This window comes from Leucopleurus acutus (assembly GCF_964270905.1).
Source record: "Leucopleurus acutus genome assembly, chromosome: 14".
In the NCBI taxonomy this organism is placed as follows: Eukaryota; Metazoa; Chordata; class Mammalia; order Artiodactyla; family Delphinidae; genus Leucopleurus; species Leucopleurus acutus.
In genome coordinates, this window is record NC_139156.1 from 63,612,715 (window position 1) to 63,636,273 (window position 23,559).

The 23,559-nt window shown below is 42.6% G+C and overlaps 2 protein-coding genes across 3 annotated transcripts in view; both read left to right on the forward strand.

Annotated features, from left to right (window-relative positions):
- Positions 1–525, forward strand: part of RUFY2 (RUN and FYVE domain containing 2) — a gene marked incomplete at both ends in the record, with an annotated part of 83,456 nt that extends 82,931 nt beyond the window's left edge. The window contains one exon of the mRNA XM_082855129.1: positions 438–525. Coding sequence (XP_082711255.1) covers positions 438–449 — 12 coding nt within the window. The remainder of the gene's footprint in view (positions 1–437) is intronic.
- PBLD (phenazine biosynthesis like protein domain containing) lies at positions 476–20,608 on the forward strand. Of its 2 annotated transcripts, XR_014326764.1 has the most exons (10): positions 476–584; positions 8,113–8,212; positions 8,578–8,676; positions 10,463–10,572; positions 10,787–10,816; positions 13,440–13,528; positions 13,766–13,944; positions 16,494–16,556; positions 18,206–18,375; positions 20,532–20,608. XR_014326764.1 is itself a non-coding variant. In XM_082855146.1 (9 exons), exons 1-9 carry the CDS (start codon positions 501–503, stop codon positions 18,316–18,318), a joined length of 867 nt encoding a protein of 288 aa, XP_082711272.1. In that variant the 5' UTR covers positions 476–500; the 3' UTR covers positions 18,319–18,484. The 2 variants fall into 2 exon arrangements, 1 of the variants encoding a protein (XP_082711272.1); XM_082855146.1 differs by lacking the exon at positions 20,532–20,608 and having other exon boundaries at positions 18,206–18,484.
- The last annotated feature ends 2,951 nt before the right edge of the window (positions 20,609–23,559 follow it).

The following is a 23,559-nucleotide window of genomic DNA, read 5'->3' on the forward strand; positions in this document are numbered from 1 at the left end:
TGTGGGATCTTCCTGGACCACGGCTTGAACCTGTGTCCCCTGCATTGGCAGGAGGATTCTCAACCACAGCGCCACTAAGGAAGCGATAATGGGCATATTTTTTATAATTAGAAAAAATGCATTATTTTAAAAGGGCAGTAATATTCATTGGGAAACTATAAGCAACATATATGCCCCTTGAAAGTTTCATGCACTTCATTAAAAGCATAGCCTAATGTAGTTTTGGCTACTCTAGGAATATGATTATGTTGTTAAGTATATGTACACTATGAAAAAAATATTAATCCAGTAATTTAAAACAAATTCAATTTAGAGGCTTAAAATCAGAGGATCACTTTAAATGTAGGTGTGTTAGAATAATTGCTTGACTTTGTACCTGGAAAATGCTAGTTGCTTCTGTACATCAAGTAAAACATTAACTTTTTGATTTTTTGCAGCAACAAGCATGAAAGCAGGCTACCAGCAATTTTGAGAGCTTGCAGAAACAGATTGCAAGGAAAATGAAGTTCCCTATTTTCATAGCAGATGCATTCACAGCAAAAGCATTTCGTGGGAATCCTGCTGCTGTTTGCCTCCTAGAAAATGTAAGTAGTATTTTGTTTTGAAGTGCAGTGCCTCAAATCCTAGATTCCTGTAGAACCAAGTATTTCCTAAAAAAAAAAAGAAAAAGAAAAAATCAGACCCAGCTATTTGTGTACCTCTCTGGTTTGTGTTCTTTGTCAAATGATATCAGCAATGTTCATGTCTGCAAGTTGATATTGACCAAATCTTATGATGAGACTGCTTACACCTAGATGCAGGTGTAAGAGAAATGAAGATTCATGTAAAGAAGAACTAGAGCCAATTAAAAAAAAAGTGTGTGGGGGATTTCCCTGGTGGTTTGGTAGTTGAGACCCCCCGCTCCCGCCCCAAAAAAAAAGAACTCGAGCTCCTTGTAGCCTCTGTGTTTTCATTTAGTTAGCACCAAATGGGGAGGAGAATGAAATTAGATGAGTTTTATGTGACTGGACATGGCTGATACTACATTTAGCTTAAAAGATTCTAGCTGGATATTTTTAACCTTACCTATATTTCAGACAATTAGAAATTCTTTTCAGGACCAAAGATGAGACATTTTGCAAGGACTTAAGTAATGTAGTAGATAGAAGGAATTAAGCTCTAACATAGAGAGAACTCAGCTTACTGAAAGTCTCATTTTAAAAATGGCTCTTTGATTGGATAAGTTTTAACAGAATAGTCAAAGTTTCTTTGACCTTAGATGCTTTGTGTTGTTACCTGGGTGTTAGGAAACAAGCCAAGGTACGCTTCTACTCAGAGCAGTTAGTACAAGAGTAGATTTTCTGAAAATTACTTCAGGAACACAGTAAGCAGCTGATGATCTTAAAGGGCAGAAATAGAAAGGCAGAGGTAGAGAACACGGTGGGGAGTGGGGAGAAGGGGAGGGTGGGATGAATTGGGAGATTAAGTGTGACATAAATACACTACCATGAGTAAAATAGATAGCTAGTGGGAACATGCTGTATAGCACAAGGAGCTCAGCTCTGTGCTCTGTGATGACCTAGATGGGTGGGATGTGGGGTGGGGGAGGTCAAAGAGGGAGGGCATATATGTATACCTATACCTGGTTCACTTCACTGTACAGCAGAAACTAACACAACATTGTAAAGCAGTTATACTCCAATAAAAAAATAGCACATTAAAAAAAGTCTTATTAAGTTGGGGCCTTTGAGTGCAAACATCAAGCTGGCTGCAGATTAAAATCACCTGAGGTGCTTTAAAAATTCCTATGCCCAGCCAATCACAATAGAATCTCTGGGGGTGGGACCCAAGCAGCACTGTTTTTTAAAGCTCCCCGGGTGATTCTAGTGTAAATCAAGATGGAGAATGGCTGAGGTTTTACTGATACAGGTGAATATTGTTAATTGAGTCTTTGGTATACTTATTTTCTCCGTCAAATGGAGCAGCAAAATGGTGATCAAGAGTCCTCATCTTACCTTGGGCTTCCCTGGTAGCGCAGTGGTTAAGAATCTGCCTGCCAATGCGGGAACACCGGTTTGAGCCCTGCTCTGGGAATATCCCACGTGCCATGGAGCAACTAAGCCCTGCGCCACAGCTACCGAGCCTGTGCTCTGGAGCCCACCTACCACAACTACTGAGGTCACACGCCACAACTACCGAAGCCCCCGCGCCTAGAACCCATGCTCCGCAACGAGAAGACCCCACAAGAAGCCCACACACCGCAAAGAAGAGTAGCCCCCACTCACTGCAACTAGAGAAAGCCCGCCCGTAGCAACGAAGACCCAACGCAGCCAAAAATAAGTAAATAAATAAAACAAAACAAAGAGTCCTCATCTTACTTTGATGATGCATTCATCATGCAACCTTGCAGTTGGCATTTTCCAACCATAAAGTGCAGAAAGTAATAAAGTTAATAGGCTTTGTCAAGTAACACAAGAGCTTAGGAGTATTAGTGAGAGAATGACAGCCAGATTCTAAAATGTGAACTTTGTTTAGAAACAGTATGGCAAACATAGCTTCACGTCAAGGACTTGTGAAATTGACTAAATCTGCTTGTCAAGAGTTTTAATATAGGTGCTTCCCTGGTGGCTCAGTGGTTAAGAATCCGCCTGCCAATGCAGGGGACACAGGTTTGAGCCCTGGTCTGGGAAGATCCCACATGCCGCGGAGCAACTAAGCCCGTGTGCCACAACTACTGAGCCTGCACTCTGGAGCCCATGAGCCACAACTACTGAAGCCCGTGCACCTGGAGCCTGTGCTCTGCAACAAGAGAAGCCACGGCAATGAGAAGCCCGAGCACCGCAACGAAGAACAGACCCCGCTTGCCGCAACTAGAGAAAGCCCCCAGTTGAAAACCATTGTTTCAGAAGATACCTTCTCTAAAGAGAGGCTTATTCTGGAGTTTTCCTGTTTAAATTATCCATAAAAATAACTTCGTTGTGTGCCCAGTATATTTATTTATCCCGATTCAGCTGGCCTTAACTGGCTGTCTTCCATAAGCTGGACACTGTGCTAGGATCAAATGTAATATTCATATATGTGTGTTTCTATTCTTTTAAACACTACTAATCATTTCCAGTGACAGCAAGGAGGATCATCTTCACACTTTTTTTTTTTTAAGTTTTTATTGAGTCTTTTACAATATTGCTTCTGTTTTGTTTTGGTTTTTCGGGCCCTGAGGCATGTGGGAATCTTAGCTCCCCAACCAGGGATCAAACCTGCACCCCCTGCTTTGGAAAGTGACCTCTTAACCACTGGACTGCCAGGGAAGTCCCTGGCTTCACACTTTTAAAGACGAATGCTTAGTTTTAGTTCCTAAAGTACTTGCTGTTCTGGTTTTTCTGGTTAAATTTAGGGACAACCAAAAGCCCGTTTTACAGGTTGGTGGGTTATATATTTAAAGAAAAACAGGTGTATAGCAATGCTGTGTTCAATCCATGCTTTAACTCATGTGCAGTGGCCATTTCCAAACTTGCTGCCCTTCCTTAGAGAGAGGATCACTGGCTCAGTGTGACCACACTGGGTCAGAGGCTCCTGGGGTTTCTAGAGGGTTACAACCTCATATCTCATTTTTATGCCCAGAAAAATGATGTAAAGTGCAGAGAAGATTCTTCTAGGACATTGAAGTGTTTTTCTTTGCTAAGTATTTGAGGGAAGAGAGCAATGCAAAGGAAGAGGAAATGTTAATGTGGGAATTGCTGCTTCCCAAGTATCCTCACTGGCTTCTAGAACATAACTCAGCTTTGAGGGCAGTGACGTCAGGCAAGTTCAGCCAGGTACATACTGTGCTAATTTCTTTTCATATATTATTTTATTTCACCCTCACAACCACTCTATGAGTAGGTCTTATTATTATTATCCCCATTTTACAGATGAGAAAATGGAGGCAGAAGAAGGTTAAATGGCTGACTTCAGAATCCCACCCCAGGTCTGCCTGACTGCAGGGCCCATGCTTTTAACCCACTGTACTCAATACTAGACTAGATATCTTCCTCTTTTATGTGCTCCCACGGCACCCTTTCCCACTTGATAAGATGCATCACTCTTGTTGTAATTCATTCAATGCCTGTCTCTCTCACTACTGTACGTTCCATGAGATCTTAATCTATTCTGACTTGTTCCAACACACAAGGCCTAGCACATGGGAGGCACTAAATAGATATCTGTTGAGTGAAAGTGAAAATATTATAATCAGTGATATTATGGCAAAATCTCCTTCTAAGAGTTCTAGTTAGCCAACAGTTATTCATCTTTTGTTCTCATTGGTAGGGTGGGGTGGGCAGGGTATGCAAAGTGAGTATGTTCTTTGGGTTCTGTGATGGAGCTGGAGACACTAAGCATCTACAAGATCCATTAGAAGCAACTGAAGATGGCCTGAAGTTTGAGTGCTGCATTGTATGGGCATAACTTTACAATCAGAAATCCAAGTGCCTCGAAAGGAATCTCCCATTCCTAGATGATTTAGAACTTTCTACATCCAAGTGCTTTTCCGTTGCTGGAAGGAAAGCAGAGGGACAAAGGAACAGAGCAGGACTGTCCTGTTTAGGCTGTCATATTTCTAAACTGCCACAAGGTGGGAGTATTTTAAAACTTTACTCTGATTTTCTGATCATTAATCTTTTGTGGGCCGTATAGTAATGGAACCTCAGTGTCCCAACGCAGTACATTGGAAGGCAGAAAAACAAACATGGCTCTAATTTTGCTGCTGGAAGCTTGACTCATGTGAAATTGGCAAAAGGAAATGGATATTAAAGCAAGAGAACTAACAGTTATCGGTTTGGTTTGAAACTATTATGTTACGTTTGAAAATAAGCTTGTAGTGTAAAATGGAAACATTATTGGAACCAAAATTCAGTATTTTGAATGAATGTAGTCTCATTCTTTTTTTCCTAAAGCTCTCTAAGTTGAAGCAATATTAATCTTCTCATGATTCACCATTATTTTGATCTTTGGTTCCGGTGTAGAAATTCAGCCACATGTGGTGCACATTGAGGGCTGCTACTATCATACTTTCTACATTGTCTCTGGCCCCTCAGGCAAATAGCAGGTGCATTTTCAGTGTTCTGGGGCAGAAATTGCACTTATAGAAATTCAAATTGTAATTGGTGAAATATACCAAAGCAGAGAAGATTAAAGAGTTGATGGTCTGTGAAGTGTGTGTTTTAGCTGATGTGCAAAAAAAGCCCATTTGCAAAAGAATCTATTACCAATAGATGGTGAGCTTGGCTACAATGTGAAATGCTTTAATACTTTTAGAGGCTCTGGTCCTAAAGATCACGGGAAGCAATAGGCAAAGAAAGGAAGGACAAGGATAGGGAGTTTGGCCAGATCAGATACAGGAGGGACTGGCAGGCACTGCAGGTTCCTTTAGTCAAGGAGGCAAATCCAGGCTTTTCTTCATTAACCCTTCAATCACCTTTGAGGCCTGTGACTGCAGACTCAGCGCTGGGGAATTAAATGGCTCTGAGTTTCTCTCAGGTGTTACATGCACGGGCAGGTGGGCCAGTTTCCATGGAGAACATTCAACAGGCCACTGCGAAGCGCTTGAGTTCACTTCTGAACATTGTTGCCTTGTTGGCCTCAGCAGCACCCAACCCCCTCCTCTACTCAGGTGGGACTTCTCACTCCCCAGGCCCACAGGTGCCCAGAGGTGTGACATGTGCTCATTCCACTTCATTCCTACCATCCTAATTCTCCTTACCTTAGCTTACAGAATCCTAGAGTGTCAAAGATTTAACAGAAGGAGAAAGAAGTGAGGTCAAGTGATTTGCCCAAGAAGCGTCCCCAATACAAAGCTTTTTGCCCACATTTTCCTGTTCAACTCAACAAAATCTTCCCTTTTTCTAGGTCCACATCAAGTCCTCACCTTTAAAGTCCTAGAGTACTTAATGTCAAAATCCATTGCTGATGTCTGTATCTATCTTGACTTCTCAACTGAGAGGCTCAGGCCCTTGACCAGAGGACCATACCTTACACACCAGGGCTCCCCAGACTTTAATGTGCTCACAGATCACCTGGTTTCTGGTTAAGATGGAGATTCTGATCCAGAAGGTCTGGGGCAGGGCCTGAGACTCTCCATTTCTAACACATTCCCTTGGGAATGGTGCTGATGCTGGTGGCCTAGCGTGGCACTCAGTGATTGATTCTGCTTGCAGGAGTCTGTTTTATCTGATAGACATCGGTTTTCTTGCCTGCAGCCTGTTAAAGGGATAATAATAATTTCCTTGTTATGGGGAGGCAGTGCGGCGTGGCAGGTTAAAGCACTGGCTTTGAACCACTCAAAAAGGTAACGTTTATCAAGTACTTACTATGCATCAGGCACTGTGATGAGCACTTTATATGCATTATTGGATTAAATCTTTTGAAAGAAAAACATTAAGTAAAAAACAAACAGAAAAACCCGTTGTGTTATTTTTTTCAGAAAATAAGTATCTATTTCTTAAGTGATTTCTCTTTCTGTAGGACTACAGAGCCTCTACAGATTTTTAATACAGAGCTCCTTTAAGAAAAGCTTCATAAGTCCCCTGTTAGGATTTTTACATCAGCTGATATTTTTAAAATCATGACTGATTTTTCACAACTGTTGTTTTATGCCTTTTTTTTCAATACAGAAACTTTAATAGGTAAACATATCTTTAATGTTATATGAGTATACGGAAAGTGTTTCAAAAGAATTTGAATCAACTAAAAGACAAGGGTGTTTAACTTGCATAACTCAGATAAGTGAATTATGAATTTATTAGAATAAAGTATAATTCTTATTTCTGGGTTTCAGGAGCTCAAGAATAGTAAGTTTTGCCAAAGCAAAAATGCATTTGTCTTGAGATTTCTTTTTTTTAAATAAATTTTTATTGGAGTATAGTTAATGTCATGAGATTTCTTTAGAATTCAAAATCTAAGTAGTGATCATTTTGTTGATTAAAAAATTGCTTTTCATTCTCAAAAAGAAAATTCATGCTTCAGCCCATTTTTTCCCTTGAGTTAAGAGGAATGTGTGTATGTGTGTGTATGCATGTATATGTATGTATGTGTCTTCACAATAACCCTTCGACCTAAGTACTATTATTCCCACTTTAAAGGCATAGAAGCTGAGGCTCCAGGAGGTGAAATGACTTGCCCACTCCTGCACTGTTTCTAGGAGCTGACCCAGGATACAAATCCAATTATGTCTGTTTCCAAAGCCTACTTTAAAAAAATTGTTTTATTTTGAAAAATTAAGAAAAATTTCAAGAATGAACATCTACATACTTTTCCTCTAGATTCACTGGTTCTTACCATTTGCAAAGCCCACATTCTTAATCACTCTACCATTTATTAGACGTATTGTGTTTTTAGGATTTACATAAACTTTCTGTGTTTAATTTGCTTATCTGTAAGTGGATAAAAATATCTATATTGAGGGTTTTTAAAATGAAGGTTAACTGGATAATTATTCTCTTAGCAAATATTTATTGACCTCCTTCCATCCCAGGATGAATAAAAGCATTGTTCTAAATCAGGACAAAGCAAAGTAGCACAGTTGGTGCTCTCATAGAGCCAGAGTCAGAGGTGGGGGGAACAGACATTAAAAGGACATAGCAAGTAATTTCAGGTGGTCTATGCACTGGGGAAGAGACAGAGCAGTCTGGAAGGCTTTCTGGAGGAGGTGACCTCTGGCCTGAGGCCTGACTCATGAAAGGGAGTGAACTGTGCATAAATGGGGGCAGAGTGGTCCAGCCTGCTCAGAGTGGGCACCTGACATCTCTTCATCCAACAGGAAAGAGAGATTGTGGAGTTTCCATTTGCAGAAATTATTTTTAGAAGAGAACACATGCTCTCAGATAGACTAGATAATAATCTGACAAAGGATAGCCCAGGCCGGTAGGTTTTCAGAATCTGTTCTAGCTTTTAACCTCCACAGCTCTTCACATGGTTGCATGCATGGATTTCTGAAAAACCATCTTTATAAAAGTGCCTTGAATTCCTTGGTGATTATTTCCTTTTAGGCATATAACTTTTAATATTAATAAACTGTTATTTACTAGTGGCAGTTGCTGTCCAAGGAAGTCAGATTTTTGTTTCTGGAGTCTCAATAACCTTTTGTTTCTAATTTAGAAATTGGATGAAGACATGCATCAAAAAATTGCAAAGGAAATGAATCTCTCTGAAACTGCTTTTATCCAAAAACTACACCCAACTGACAACTTTACACAAAGTAAATACGCTTTTTTTTTAACCATTCCTGAATGGCACAAGAAACTGCTTTTCCAGTGGGGGAATGATAGTTAAGGGAAATGTCCATTTACTATTTGCATGCAGATAGGAGAGAGAGGGGGAGCTTCTAATCTGGTTTTCATTTCATCTGGGGGAGCAGGTATTGGTGAATTTGAGTGTTTCAGCTCCAGATCTAGCACTGGGGGGCCCTAGGAGGCTTGCCCAGACGTTGCTCCTCCTTTCACAACATGTTTCAGTGATGAATCATGCTAATGAAATATTTAGAAAAGAATAAGAAAATGAAAAGTTTACGACCCCCTTGTATGGGAATGATCTCATCTCTCTTTGGTTTTTTCTCCTCTGAAGGTTCTTGCTTTGGATTAAGGTGGTTTACACCAGTGAGTGAGGTTCCTCTCTGTGGCCACGCTACCCTGGCTTCTGCAGCTGTGCTGTTTCACAAAATAAGTAACGTGATTTTCTTTTATGAACTTACCATTTAGCAAATAGCAAATATTTTTAAAAACTCTCACACATTCTTTCCTGTGAACCAAAGTGACTGGTATAAAGACACTGCAAAGTTTATTTCATGCGATTTATTATGCAGAAACAAAAACAGCAAGCTTCTATAACACTTTGATCTTTCAGAGTATGTACCATGCATGTTGGAAAGCCATGGTCATTGTTTCCTGGAATGCCATTTTCTTCTAAATAGGAGCTCTCTGGTCTCTTTGACAAACACAGGAGCAGAGCTTGCAAGGCAGAATAGTTGTCTAACATGATATGATACTGGGGAACCAAAAGACATAACTTTGCCCCGAATATGTCCCCACCCACATTGAAATTCATTTCACAATAAGAGCTTTTTTACTCTGAATTTTAAATATTAATGAGCCCCCGCTGTATACATTTACCCTGTGAAGAGAGGATGCAGCACCTTAATCCTACCTGTTTCCATCTCAGCTACACTTAGTATAATAGATAAAGATCAGGGCTTTGTGGGAATGGGGCAGAGAGATGCCTGGAAATGTCCTAAAAGTGGAGATGGAAGCAGCCATGAATAAGTGTAGACCACAAACAGAAAGTTAAACAAGGAAATAAACAGGATGATACGACAGAGGGGTAACTGTGGGGAGGAGGGTGTTGGAAAAAGAAGTTCTCTGGGGGAGCAACTTAGGTGGGGATGATAAGGGAAGGTGTTAATAGGTCAGGTTTGCCCAGAAAGCAGACTCTGAGACACACTGGCATGCCAGAAGAATTGGGGGCAGTGTTCTTGAGATCAGTATTGTTAAGGGAGTAAAAGAAAGCAGAACTGAACACAGGGAGAAGTTGAACTGCAAAGTGGTAGCACCAAAGAAAGACCTGATAGTCCTCCACAGGGTGGGCCTAAGGTTCCATGAGAAAATGCTTGGTAAATAATGATGTCTTACACCAATTATAATGAGAAGAATTAAACTTTGGGTTTCAGAATGTAAATTTTATTCTGTGAAAGTTAATCAGTGGTGCTGAATTTTCTCACCTTTGAGATATGGTTAAGTATTACAGAAATATTAGGGAAGAGAAAAGAATTAAGTCACAAATCCTTGTTTTCACTAAAAATGTTACCCACACTGAGATAAGTGGCCCAAGGTGTATCAGTAACATGAAGGGATATTATATCAGGTTTGGTGATCTAATCTTTAAATCAAGATTTTATGTATAGTTTGGTTTGTTTATGGTAAGCTTGATTTGTTCATCTCAGACTGTTGTACATGACCTGTAGGTTCTATTTGTCATCCCTTTGGCTTATCTTAAACTAGTAGAGTTTATAACTCTATAGTATTATAGGGGGATAGTTAAAAATCTGCATTAGAAAACATTATAGCATCCCTATGAGCTATGTTTAATTATTACCCCCAATTTATTGGTAAAATGAAATTAGTATAGTTTTAATTATTACCCCATTTTATTAATGAGGAAATTGAGGTTTAAGGAGATTAAGTAATTTTTTCAAGGGCACAGCATGATGTCAAGTCCAATCAGTTATGTTCTTGGTTCTCAAGCTAGAATCCAGTGAGAGTTTTCTCCACTTAGGACCCAAGTAACCCAAACCTGGGACCCCTTTACTGGAAAGAACAACACTGCCAGAGAATCTAAGACTACATAACAGTGATCAAAACAGACACGCAACTATATAACAATGTTTATTTTCCTATTTCTTGATTCCTTTCAAAAAGTTTTCTAGTTGACAAAATAGAATTCTTTTTTTGACCAGAAAACACGAATAGCACCCTAACGTTTGTCACTCTGAGTGGGGAACTAAAGGCCAGAAGAGAAGAGGATGGTATCGTCCTGGACCTGCCTCTTTATCCAGCCCATCCCCAGGTCAGCTCTTTTTAATTTTTTTTTTTTCTTTTGGCTGCCCTGCACGGCTTATGGGATCTTAGGTCCCTGACCAGGGATTGAACCAGGCCCTCAGCAGTGAGAGCATGGAGTCCTAACCACTGGACCGCCAGGGAATTCCCAGCTCTTTTTAATTATTGCCGTAAACTGACAGCTTTCCTGTTTTATAGTAGTTTTGTCTTTTTTCCCAATCTAGGACTTCCATGAAGTGGAGGATTTGATAAAGGTTGGTGAAAAGAATCAAACCTGAGCCGTGTGATATGATCATCTGTTATCATTTGAACAAAGATTCGGTACTATTTGATCTCAACAGATAGGCCTTCTACCAGTACAAGTGTTCCATTCTAAGCTTGGTTGAATACTGCACCGTGCATTTGAGATTTGAATTTTAATACTGAATCTAGGGACTTCCCTGGTGGTCCAATGGTAAAGAATCCACCTTACAATGCAGGGGATGGGTGTTTGATCCCTGGTTAGGGAACAAAGACCCCACATGCCTCGGGGCAACTAAGCCCGTGCGCCTCAACGATAGAGCCGTCGTGCGCAAACTACAGACCCCGAGAGCCACAACTAGAGAGAAGCTCGTGAGCCACAACTAGAGAGAAGCCCTTGCGCTGCAACGAAGACCCGACACAGCCAGAAAAAAAAAAAGAAAAATAATATTGAATCTATTTAGTGAGAAGGTTGACCAGTTTTCCCTGACTCTTCATTATCCGATTAGCCTCCATGGAAAGGTGGGGGAGGGGAGACTGTTGTGTGGCAGGCTGAGAGTGAAAGGAAAGAGTGGAAACTGCCTGGCAGCTGTCGAGTCCTGATGTCTTTAGTGGAGAATACGCCTGAGATGACAGGTCTGTGCTTTGATGGAAGAGAGCAGGAAAGCATGGGAACCTCGATAGAGAAGACAAGATACATAGACTGGCCTCCTCAAGGAGTCTGTGTGGGAATGGGGCTTGATGATGATGGTTATGATGACGATGATGACAATGAACATTTTTGAGAGTCTCCCCTGTGCAGTGCCACGCACTAAGTGTTTTTTTTTGTTTTTTTTTTTTTGCGGTACGCGGGCCTCTCACTGCCGTGGCCTCTCCCGTTGCGGAGCACAGGCTCCGGACGCGCAGGATCAGCGGCCATGGCTCACGGGCCCAGCCGCTCTGCGGCATGTGGGATCTTTCTGGACCGGGGCACGCACCCGTGTCCCCTGCATCGGCAGGCGGACTCTCAACCACTGCGCCACCAGGGAAGCCCTAAGTGTTTTAATGTATTATCTCATTTAATTCTCACTGCCACCCAGTGCAGCAGGCACTACAGTTGTCTCCCAGAGATTCCAGAAGGCCAGAGCAGCCCTGTATGGCCAGGTGCTTAGTTTGTAGAGCAGGAAGGGCCCAGGTCAGGACCAGGTCAAGGGCAGCCATGAGAAAAAATGATTCTGTAAAATGGCGTATTGTGGTATTTCTCAGTGAATTTTCAACTCAGGATTTATAATCTCTTTAGTGTTTTGCTTTAAGTTTTCAGAGTATAAGAAAGTATCATGGATTCTGATTTTACACTCAGCTCTACCTATGGCTTGAGTTTTGGGAGACAAGCCGAATTCATAAATGAACTACTTTAAACATATTGGCAAGAAAATGGAAAATATTCACAGTGCTAGACCTTGTTCATGGTAGAAAGAGCTTAACCTGATCTCTCTAAGCCGCAGGGTCGGCATTTGTAAAATGAGGATGATGAAGGGTTATTTATTGTGAGTATTGTCATTTTGTGTTCCTAGAAACTGGCAATAAGATTCTCAGCTGAGAATTAAACTTTCAAATTGACATAAGAATCCATGCAGAGAATGACCCTTCAGAGAGACTGAGAGGCCCCCGGAGAGCAGATGGGATCGGGCTGTAGGCGTTCCCATTTCTGGGGCGGGGTCGGGAATGTTGGTCAGCAGTGGTCACAGAGGCAGACATTCCAGGCATCACCCACGGCAGAGGGAGTCTTGGCGATAGGACCTAGAACACCTCAGTCCCTAAAGAAGATTAGAGAACCTGAAGCCACCTAGTGACAACCAGACAACTACTGTGTAACTCTTGTCTGTTCTGAAGGCAGCTGGTGGTGGTGCCACAGGATGACTCGGAGGGGCACAAGACACATACAGTGTCTTGGATATGAGCGAGGCTATGTGCAGCCCAGTAAAGGGTGAATCAGGGTATCTCTAGAAAATGTTGCTACGTTCTTGATCTGTAGCATACAGTCTACGTGAGAACAGCGAGCTTGCCAAGCAGAGCAGCCTTGAGACAAGTGCCCTAGTCCCCACTTCCAATCAGACTGCTGGCCCTGAGTCCTTCCCATGTGGAAGCTTCTAGTTACTGCTGCAGGAACTCCACATATTATTTCACTTACTCCTCACAACAACTCCAAGAGGCAGGCATGAAGCCCGCACCTCTACAGATAGTAGACAGTAGTAATTCAGAGCTTTGACTCCAGGGCCCCTCAGACCTGGGTCAAGGTGTGTGTTTGTGTTTGTGTGTGTGTGTGTGTGTGTGTGTGTGACCTTGGGCCTCTCTGAATCTTCTTATCTGTGGGGAAAATACCCACCTGAAGGAGTTGTGTGTTGAGGGACATAGTAACGTGTGAACAATGCCTATCTCTGGCTAAACTCAGAGGGTAAACTCAACCCTCATCAAGGTCTCTGGCTGCCAGGACACTGGCCTTCTTGAGCAATACCTTGAGTCCTGAAACTGACCTGAAACTCCTGGGATTGGAGATGTTGGGTGTGCCTGGCACAGAGCAGACGCTCGTGAGAGGTTGCTCTCCAAACATGGGTCAAATTCATAAACTCCTGAGGAGGTTTTGGTCTGTCTCCATAGACTGCCATAGGTGACACACTGGTTCAGGACATCCGCTATTCCCCAGATACCCGAAAGCTCCTGGTCCGGCTCAGTGATACTTACAACAGGTAAACAAGATTTTTGGCTTCGTCAGCACCCTGGGGATGGCCGAGCACCCAGATTTATGGCTCTGGCTTGGTCTGGCTGTGCCATGTTCTGTCAAACCATGATGTACACAGCCAGAGAGTTTTGTTCCCCTCCTGGTGAGCCATTTGGCAAGCTGCATCCTGGCCTGCTTTACAGAGTGTGGGCAGTGGGTAGTCTATTGAATGGCTTTGTCCTGATCCACCCCATTTCTGAACAAGGTCATTTCTGGAGAGCCTGAAAGTGAACACACAGAATCTGCCGCAAGTGGAAAACACGGGGAAGGTGAAAGGACTCATTCTCACCATCAAGGGAGAGCCTGATGGGCAGACTCAAGCGTTTGACTTTTACTCCAGATATTTCACTCCATGGTTTGGTGTGGCCGAAGACCCCGTAACAGGTACTTTTTGACTTGAGTCCTGAAGAGGGCTAAACAGTGGAGAGGGGGGAGGATAACAAGTAGCTGTTGCTGTGCCCTCCACGTGACCTTTCAGGTTGTTTGGTTTTTGAGCTGCCTTTGTTTCCCTACCTCCCCCTCCCCCACCCCTTCGCTGAAGTCTCATGTGAAAAACAGTAAGGAGGCAGTATAGCAGGGTTAAACTAGGGTCAGACAGGCTGGGTTTGCATCTTAGCTTCCTAGCTGTTGACCTTGGGCAAATGACTTAACATTTTTTTTTTAGATTTTTTTTTGATGTGGACCATTTTTTAAAAAGTCTTTATTGAATTTGTTACAATATTGCTTCGATTTTTATGTTTTGGAGTTTGTTTGTTTTTTTTTTTTGGCCGTGAGGCCTGTGGGATCTTAGCTCCTCGACCAGGGATTGAACCCACACCCCCTGCACTGGAAGGCGAAGTCTGAACCACTGGACCACCAGGGAAGTCCCTGACTTAACTTTTTAAAGCTTTTGTTCCCTGGCTATAAAATATGGTTAATACCTCATAGGTTATGTAAACACAACGCATGTTAAGTGGTCAACACAGTGCCTGGCACATGGTAAGTGCCCAATAGCTATTAGGTATTTTAATAATAACAACAGGGCTTCCCTGGTGGCGCAGTTGTTGAGAGTCCGCCTGTCGATGCAGGGGACACGGGTTCGTGCCCCGGTCTGGGAAGATTCCACATGCCGTGGAGCGGCTGGGCCCATGAGCCATGGCCGCTGAGCCTGTGTGTCCAGAGCCTATGCTCCGCAATGGGAGAGGCCACAACAGTGAGAGGCCTGCATACTGCAAAAAAAAAAAACAGAAAACAAAAAAAAACTGGCTCCCTGAGCCAACACTTCTAGAGCTGCCATTTGCAAAATCTAGTGGCCAATGTCCACTACATTCCCAAAGCCTTTTTTCCTTTTCAGTGACCAGCCTGCACGATCATTGATCTAGATAAGATTTGGTTTTTGAAGGAACAAGCCCTGGACTGCTGGTGGGAAATTGGGACAGGCATAGTGGTTTTGTTTTTTCCTCCCTTCCGCATTTCCCTGACCTGCCCACAAAGTGGGTGGGATGGGTTCAGGAACGTGGGTATTCAGGATCTTCTACCAGACAGAAGCAGAGGGATGAAATCAAAGATGGGCAAAAATGTGAAGCCTCGTACTTTCATCCTTCTTGAGAAGAATGGGCTGAGCCACAAAACGGGGGATGCTGGATGGAGGAGACTGGTGGATGGGATAGTGGCCAGGGTAAAAGGAGGCTGAGCAGAGACTGTGCGCCTCCTGTTCTGGTCAGATGGCAGGGGCTGGGATGGTTTCAGGGCCTTGACTTAGTTACTCTGAGGAACAAAATATGTGAAATTCAAAGCTCAGCAAGCAAGCACTTTTAAAGACTCAGGAAAATGCCCAGCGACTGTTGGTCCAACTCAACCCTCCCCAATAGAAAAGAAGTTCTGAGTGGACTTACACTTGCACAGCTGCTTCCCAAAGATGTTAATTACCACAGAGGGCAAGTTTTTCCCCCTGTAATAATGCTTTTCTAGAGTGGGAAGGGCAGCGATGACCAACCATTTCAGTTTGCTTGAGACTGAGGGACTTCTCAGCATACAGGATCTTCAGTTCTAAAACCAGGACAGTCTCAGGCATACTGGGATGCTTGGGCACCCTATGTGGACCTCCCATAACATTAGTAAGTTTTCCTGAAGGAGAGACCTTTTCCACACCATCCTTTTTTCTCCCAAAGACTTTTCTGTCAGTTATTACTTTACATTTTGTTTCTTCATTTTATTTTATTTTATTTATTTTTTTGCGGTACGCGGGCCTCTCACTGTTGTGGCCTCTCCCGTTGTGGAGCACAGGCTCCGGATGCGCAGGCTCAGCAGCCATGGCTCAAGGGCCCAGCCGCTCCGCGGCATGTGGGATCTTCCCGGACCGGGGCACGAACCCGTGTCCCCTGCATTGGCAGGCAGACTCTCAACCACTGTGCCACCAGGGAAACCCTGTTTCTTCATTTTAATATCTATTCTCTGATCTAAACCTAGGGCACAATCATATGAAAAAATACCTCACTAAAAGAAAGTTCTTCTGGCACCGAAAACCTGTGAATGCTGACTTGGTGGGAAATATAGCCTTTTGTCAGAGTTCCCACCTTTTCTTTCATGTGTGTCCTAAGAAGAAGGAGATATTTTTCCCTTGAAAGATGTAGACAGATTTATGTGAAGACCTTGATTCTACCATGGACTGACAATGAACTGGTAGACAAGACAAGAATTAAAACCTACAGTTTAATTCAGCCTTCAGAAAGTATAAGACACAGCAGATACATCGTTTGGAGGAGTTATCTGTAAATTCTATGTCTTCCTTTCTATTTCCATCCTTAATTCCACACTTGGCTGTGGCCACGGCCAACATAATGACTACGTCATCTAAGGTTTAGTCAAACTGGATAGTTGATTGTTTATGAACTTAGCACAGAGTTGCCCCTGTTTTCTTTGGGATTGTACCATGACTTTTCACTTCTTTTAAGGGTCTGCACATACTGTTCTCAGCAGCTACTGGTCCCAGCAACTGGGGAAGAAAGCCATGCACGGTAGGACAGCTTGTTTTCAAATTTTAAAAAATTTGCTTAACTTGAAGCTAGTATTTCTTCTCATATGTACTATCCACTTGAAGATGTAATAAAATGTTAACTATCACCCACGTGAAAACGAGAGGTTTCGAATTCCTTCCCCCTGAACCTTCTACTCAAAACATCCTCCACCCCAAACATCTTCCACCTCTGTCTCTCCCAACACAAGGACACACTTCTAATACAGTAAGTACCCAATAAATGTTTGTTGAATAAAGTTAACTAGCTGTATAACTTTGACCCAGAAAGGTTATTTATAATGTGACAAGTTGAGACTGGATGATTACCAAGGTTCCTTACTGCCATTGCTAGTTATGAGATTAAATCAAACAAACTGCTTTGGAACCAAGTCTCCTGGTGATTTACATATTGCCTGAGGCAGAGAAAATAAATGGCAGCCAGTGGAATTTACACAGCTAGTACTGTGCAGCTAGTAGTCTGTATGTGGTACAGGCTACACAATCAAAGTAGGAGTTTGACTTTAAAGGATGGAGGTTCTTACTTAGTGGGATGGTTAAGCCTCTGTGACCCTGACTTGGGAACAGCACGGTGACTGTTCTCTTTCTCTGGTGAGCCTAATTACTCCTCTGACCTTAGGAAGCCTGAGGCTGTGCCTCATGGTTGCCTGACAAGTGTGGTTGCTTGCTAATCACAATGAGTAAAGAACTCCCTTTATCCTATTCAGACCGCGGAAGGTGGGGCCTTTTCAGAAGGGCCAAGAGCACCCCTCATTATCTTCTTAGACTTTTAGTCCTAGCCTCTGTCTTTTCACATGTGCTTGCCTTCTAGACAGAGCCAGGGAGGATGCTATATGGGCGGGGTATGTCTGGGGCATTACAGGAAGTAATAGAGGAAGTGGCTCAGGAAGCGAAGCTGTAGAGCTGTGTATTTTGTGGATCAAATTGCGTCTGTGGTCTCAGTCCTCAGGAGAATGGGGTGGGCTGGGCAATACCATGCACAGATGAAGGAATGCATTCTATTTAAAAATTTTTTTAAGATTAATTGATTTTTATTAAGGTCACATTGATTTATAACATCATATAAGTTTCACATGTACATTGTATTCCTGCTTCTATATACCCTACAACGTGCTTACCACCAAAAATTTATTTTCCATCTTTCACCATACAGTTGATCCCCTTTACCCATTTTGATCTCCCCACCCCTCCCTGACCCTTCGCCTCTGGCAACCACCCTCTGTTCTCTGTGTCTATGTATTTGTGTTTCATTTGTTCATTTATTTTGTTTTTGTTTGTTTGAAGGAATGTGTTTTTTTTTTTTTTTTTTTTTGTGGTACGCGGGCCCCTCACTGCTGTGGCCTCTCCCGTCGCGGAGCACAGGCTCCGGACGCGCAGGCCCAGCGGCCATGGCTCACAGGCCCAGCCGCTCCGCGGCATGTGGGATCCTCCCGGACCGGGGCACGAACCTGTGTCCCCCGCATCGGCAGGCGGACCCCCAACCACTGCGCCACCAGGGAAGCCCAGGAATGTGTTCTTTAAACTGACCTGGGAGGATTCTAGAGCTTGTAATACGTGGTCTGTCACTATACCCTGTTAATTAAAAAGGGTGAAAATGATCTTAATTTGTGACTCGTTTTATGTTTTCTTTAGCCTTTCAGTGTTCCAGCCGGGGAGGAGAATTGAAGATTTCCCTGCGTCCTGATGGACGAGTTGACATCAAGGGACGTGCTGCTCTTGTTTTAGAGGGCACGCTGACGGCCTAGACGCGCTTGTGCGCGATGCTGCAATCTTGACTTACTATTTTCCACGTAGAAAGAAATGTAAGGGGCTGCTTTGAATAAAGTTTGCATAGTAGTCTACTTAATCCTCACCTTAGACATAGAACAACAAAGACATATTAATGGAAATTTAATAATGCTTCCTGACTAATTACCTGTGAGTATATTTGAAATGTAAGTAACTAATAACGAAGAATAATGTTGTCACCTTTGATTATGAGCACCAATCACAAAATGAGGAACAAATTTATGAGGAGTAAGATCAAACCATTTAAACTTAGGTGTGAGTACCAGATAGACTATTTTGTAGCCATTGAAAAGACCCAATAACTATGAGGAAATATTTTAAAAAATTTCATGATACAATACCAAGAAAGAAAATCACAGTAGAGTATAGCGACGTTAGCGACGTTATGCTGTGTCTGTGGAGAATACGAATTTATATGGACAGAGATGGATCATGAAGATAGAAAAGTGAAAAGAGTTCACATGTGGAGGGTAAGATTGGAGTAATTTTAATGTACCTAAAAAGTTATTTTCTTCATTGGAACACACTCATGTTTAATAACTAAAAATCAGGACATGTAGCTAAATAACTAAAAAGCCCAGAATTTTTTTAAATGTATGTGTGATAGAGTGGTAGTAAAATTAAACATGAAAAGTAATATCTTGCCTCTTTCCAAGTGCTTTTTGGGGTGGGAATTCCCCTTGCTGTGGCTCCCATGTATTCTGCAAGTTAGGTGCCCAGCTGGGATCTGAATTCCCAGCCCATGTGTCAGATCTACTGCTCAGCAATCTGATGTGGTTGGTAAAAAGCAATTTGCTGTCCCCTGTGTATAAGACACTGGGCTAGAAGCTGGTGGGGTGGAGAGCTGGGGGCCAGGCTGCAAAGGAGATTAGAGGGGAAGCTTATAGAGCTCTCAAGGGAATCTAACTGGGAAAACCAGGCTCATCCTTTCATGAAAAGATAATGAGCACTTGCACTGGTCTGTGATTAGGGTCTACATATGGCAGACACTGAATGCTATGGCGTAGTCTGGGGAGTGTTGAAGGACAGGGCTTCGAAAGACTGGGGCATGAGCAAGGCTTCAGAGATGAATGCACATGGCATGTCTGGGTTTTGTCTAGAGTTTCTACATCTTGAAAGTAGTTAGGTTCTATGGGGGCTGAGAGAAATAGAAGAAAGTAATTATTAAACTTACAATCCAGTTGAAGAGATAGCATGTAAACACAAGGATAGATAAATAATATTGTAAGCTATTTTTATTGTTGTTTTTTAAACTATTAAAACCTATAGAAAGGACATAGGAATCATGGCGATTGTGAGTCATCCCCAGGGTATGAGAAAGGGAGAACTATGGTTCTCCAGGTGTGGTCCCTAGACAAGCAGCATCTGCACCACCTGGGAGCTTGTTAGAAAAGCAAATTCTCAGGCCCCATCCCAGACCCACTGAATCAGAAGCTGTGGAGATAGAAACCAGAAATCTGGTTTTTAACAAGCCCTCCAGGTGATCCTGGTGTATACTTAGGTTTGAGAATCTCTAGTATTCAGCCACGTTTTCTTCCCTCCCAAGTGACAATTGCCTATGTAGCTCAATAACTTTAAATGTGCATTATCTCAAAATCTCCTTGACCATACCAATATACTTGCTGCTTAGTGCAGTTTTGGAGGAGCTGGGTTTTTTTTTTTTTTCCTCTTAGTTTCCAGTTCTGTTCAGCATAGAAAAACTAGCTGTGCTCAGGTGGGAGCTGTTCAGTAAAATGTTGGTAATATACAGATTAATCAGCCATGATTTATTAATGATGAATTAATTACACCTGATTGTGCAGTTCTGCTAGCTAAATGGAGCTTTAAAGGAGTTATTTTATTAATCATCATGGTGCTAATTGCAGACACTTACAGAAGGATCACTAATTAAACATGCAACCATATGCAAAACAAGTTGGGCTGCTGAGACCTGCAAGAATAAGAAACCCTGATTTTTAGGGGAGCCAAAACATTTTATTTTATGCAATATTAGGGAGTTGGCTTGGCAATGTTAATCATTCACTGCAAGTTAATATTGTAATCTTTCCCAGCAGGGATTGATCCCTATATCAAAAAGTGTATAGCACTCTAGTGAGATTCTAGTAAAGGGGAAGATCATTCAAGCCTATTTTCTCTTTTATACACATGCAAAATGGCTTTTGCTGAACAGAGACCATTGATTGATGGGATGGGACATACAGCAGAGACAGTCAAAACCACAAACCAGTCCTTCGTGTCAGAGAGCATCAGGTGAGTGCGAGACTGAACTCTTGGAGACCATGAACACCCTGTGTATTGAATCACAATAAGAGGAGTCACAGCCTTGTACTATTGGAGCAGAGAAAGAAATGAGACTGTCCAGGTGAAGGGGCAACAGGTAAACTCAAGGATAGCTAAAGAATGGGAAAATTGTTTTCAATTTTTAGCTCAAGATAGATTAAAGCTGTTTCCTGACTTTTTGTTGTTATGATTATTTGTTTGGAGTTATGCAGCATCATTGTGAATAGTCAAGTAGGTACTGGCCAGCTTCCTCCAAGGAAGCCAAGGTGGCAAGGTGCTACCTCTCTCTGCACTTCAGGGGGCAGGCATGCTACTCGGGCTCCGCCAAATCAGAAACCATCTCCTGGGAATGTGGATTCTGAACAAGGGAAGCAGTACTGTAGAGGTGGCTAGAGACCTATACTATAGAGATCCATACTATAGCTCATTCTAGCTTGTTCTAACATTATTAGCTGTTCCACCACTTAATCAATCCCCTCAGTCTCCTATTTTATTTTTATTTTTGGCTATGCCTCGCGGCATGCAACATCTTATTTCCCCGACCAGGGATCAAACCCGTGCCCCCTGCAGTGGAATCAAGGAGTCTTAACCACTGGACCGCCAGGGAATTCCCCCCTCAGTCTCCTATTGAAGACCTTTGATTTTATTTCCTGATGCTTTACCATTAGAAGCTGTACTGCAGAGAGCAACTTTATTTTATTTTCTATGTCCTGGTACTTTCATTTCTTTAGGATAGACTTGAGAGAGAGAGATTTCTGGTTTGAATAATGTGTGTATTTTGGGGGACTTCCCTGGTAGTCCAGTGGTTAAGACTCCATGCTTCCAATGCAGGCGGCATGGGTTCGATCCCTGGTGGGGGAAATAAGATCTCACATGCAAAAAAAAGAGGAATGTGTGTGTTTTTCATTTTAGTAGCTATTGTCAGATACCCTTCCAAAAGAGACTGTAGCTGTTCATGTTGCCAGAGCACTGTATCCTTTTCACCACAACCCACCAGCAGAATTTTGCTAATCTGATAAGTGATAGCTTAGTATTACTTACTTTGCATTTACCTGATTAGGAAAGTTAAACATCTTTTGTTACAGTAACTTGCTACTTACATTTTATCTTCTCTGAACTCTCTATTCATGTATTTTGCTTATTTTCGATTGCATTTTGTTACCAGTTTCTTTATTATGAACTTTTATCTGTCATAGGTGTGGAAATTTTCTCCCCAATGTTTTGATGTATATTAAGGCAGTCATTATTATCCTTGTTTTATAGATGAGGAAAGTAATGCTCAGAAAGGAAATTGACTTGCTTAAGTTTACTCTGCTAGTGAGATGGTTAGATCTGGATTCAAAACCAGGCTATGTGATGACAAATCTAGTGCCCTTGCTATACTTCAAGGAATATCCCTAGAGGGTTGCTTTGGTTACTGTCCTGTATAATGTTACCCCCAAATTTACAGGTATGCTCGGAGATTCTGTGGGTCCCCAGGAATTTGCATGGGACATATTGGGAAGGCTTGTTTCTACTCCACCTGGTGTCAGCCAGGGTGGTTCAAAGGCAGGGCTGGGATCATCAAAGGCTTGTTTACACACGTTTGGAGCCTGAGTTGGGGGGACACTGAAACAGCTGAGAGTTGAAACAGCTGAGAGCTGGAACAGGAAGGCCTCCTTTTTTTAATTTAATTTAATTTATTTATTTGGTTGTGCCGCGTCTTGGTTGCGGCTGGCAGGCTCCTTAGTTGTGGCTCACTGGCTCCTTAGCTGCGGCACATATGCTCCTTAGTTGTGGCATGCAAACTCTTAGTTGCAGCAGGCATGTGGGATCTAGTTCCTTGATTAGGCCCCCTGCATGGGGAGTTCAGAATCTTTTTTTTTTTTTTTTTTCGGTACGCGGGCCTCTCACTGCTGTGGCTTCTCCCGTTGCGGAGCACAAGCTCCGGACGCGCAGGCTCAGCGGCCATGGCTCACGGGCCCAGCCGCTCCGCGGCACGTGGGATCCTCCCAGACCAGGGCACGAACCCGCATCCCTTGCATCAGCAGGCGGACCCTCAACCAGTGCACCACCAGGGAAGCCCGGAGTGTGGAATCTTAACCACTGCGCCACCAGGGAAGTCCCCAGTTGGGCCTCCTTGAACACCTTTATCTCTACATAATCTCTCCACGTGATGTTTCCAGCATGGCGGGTTTAGGAGAGCTGGACTTCCTCCATGTAGGCTTGGCTCCCAAGGCCCCAAAAACCAAGTGGAAGCTGTCTCACCTTTTATGACTATACCAGGAAGTCACATGATTTTACTTCTGCCGCATTCTATTGGTTGAGGCATTTATGAAGGTCTGTCCAGGCTCATGGGGCAGGGACACAAAGCCCACCTCTTAATGGAGGGTTGTTAATGTCACATTGTAATAAGAGCATATGAGATGGGGTATATTTGACTGCAGCAATCTTTGGAAAAATACGATCTACCACAAGAGTGTTTTGGGGAATTTCCCATATTCTCGGGAAATTGGAGACATAAATGGTTAGCAAGGACAAGAAATACCTCCATTTAAAAGAAGAAAACTTGGTGTTAACACTGAATCATTTTTTTTTTAATAGAGGAACAACAACTATAGTCATTGAGCCATCATCAACAAACATATGGATGTGTTTATAGATCATCATCAAAAACTTATGAAAATGTTCTTAGCCTACTGGAGATACTTTGAAGGAACCAGAAACATTTAAGTGTCAGGTTTTATGGACTTTGTGGGCTCTCAAGCCTACTCTGCAAAGGAGATGGACCAGACTGGATCTGTTCCACACTCAGAGTGAAACAGTGTTCCTTGGCTTAGTCTTTACCTTCATCTGTTTGGGCTGCTATAACAAAAATACCATAGACTAGGTGGCTTATAAACAATAAACATTTATTTCTCATGGTTCTGGAAGGTAGC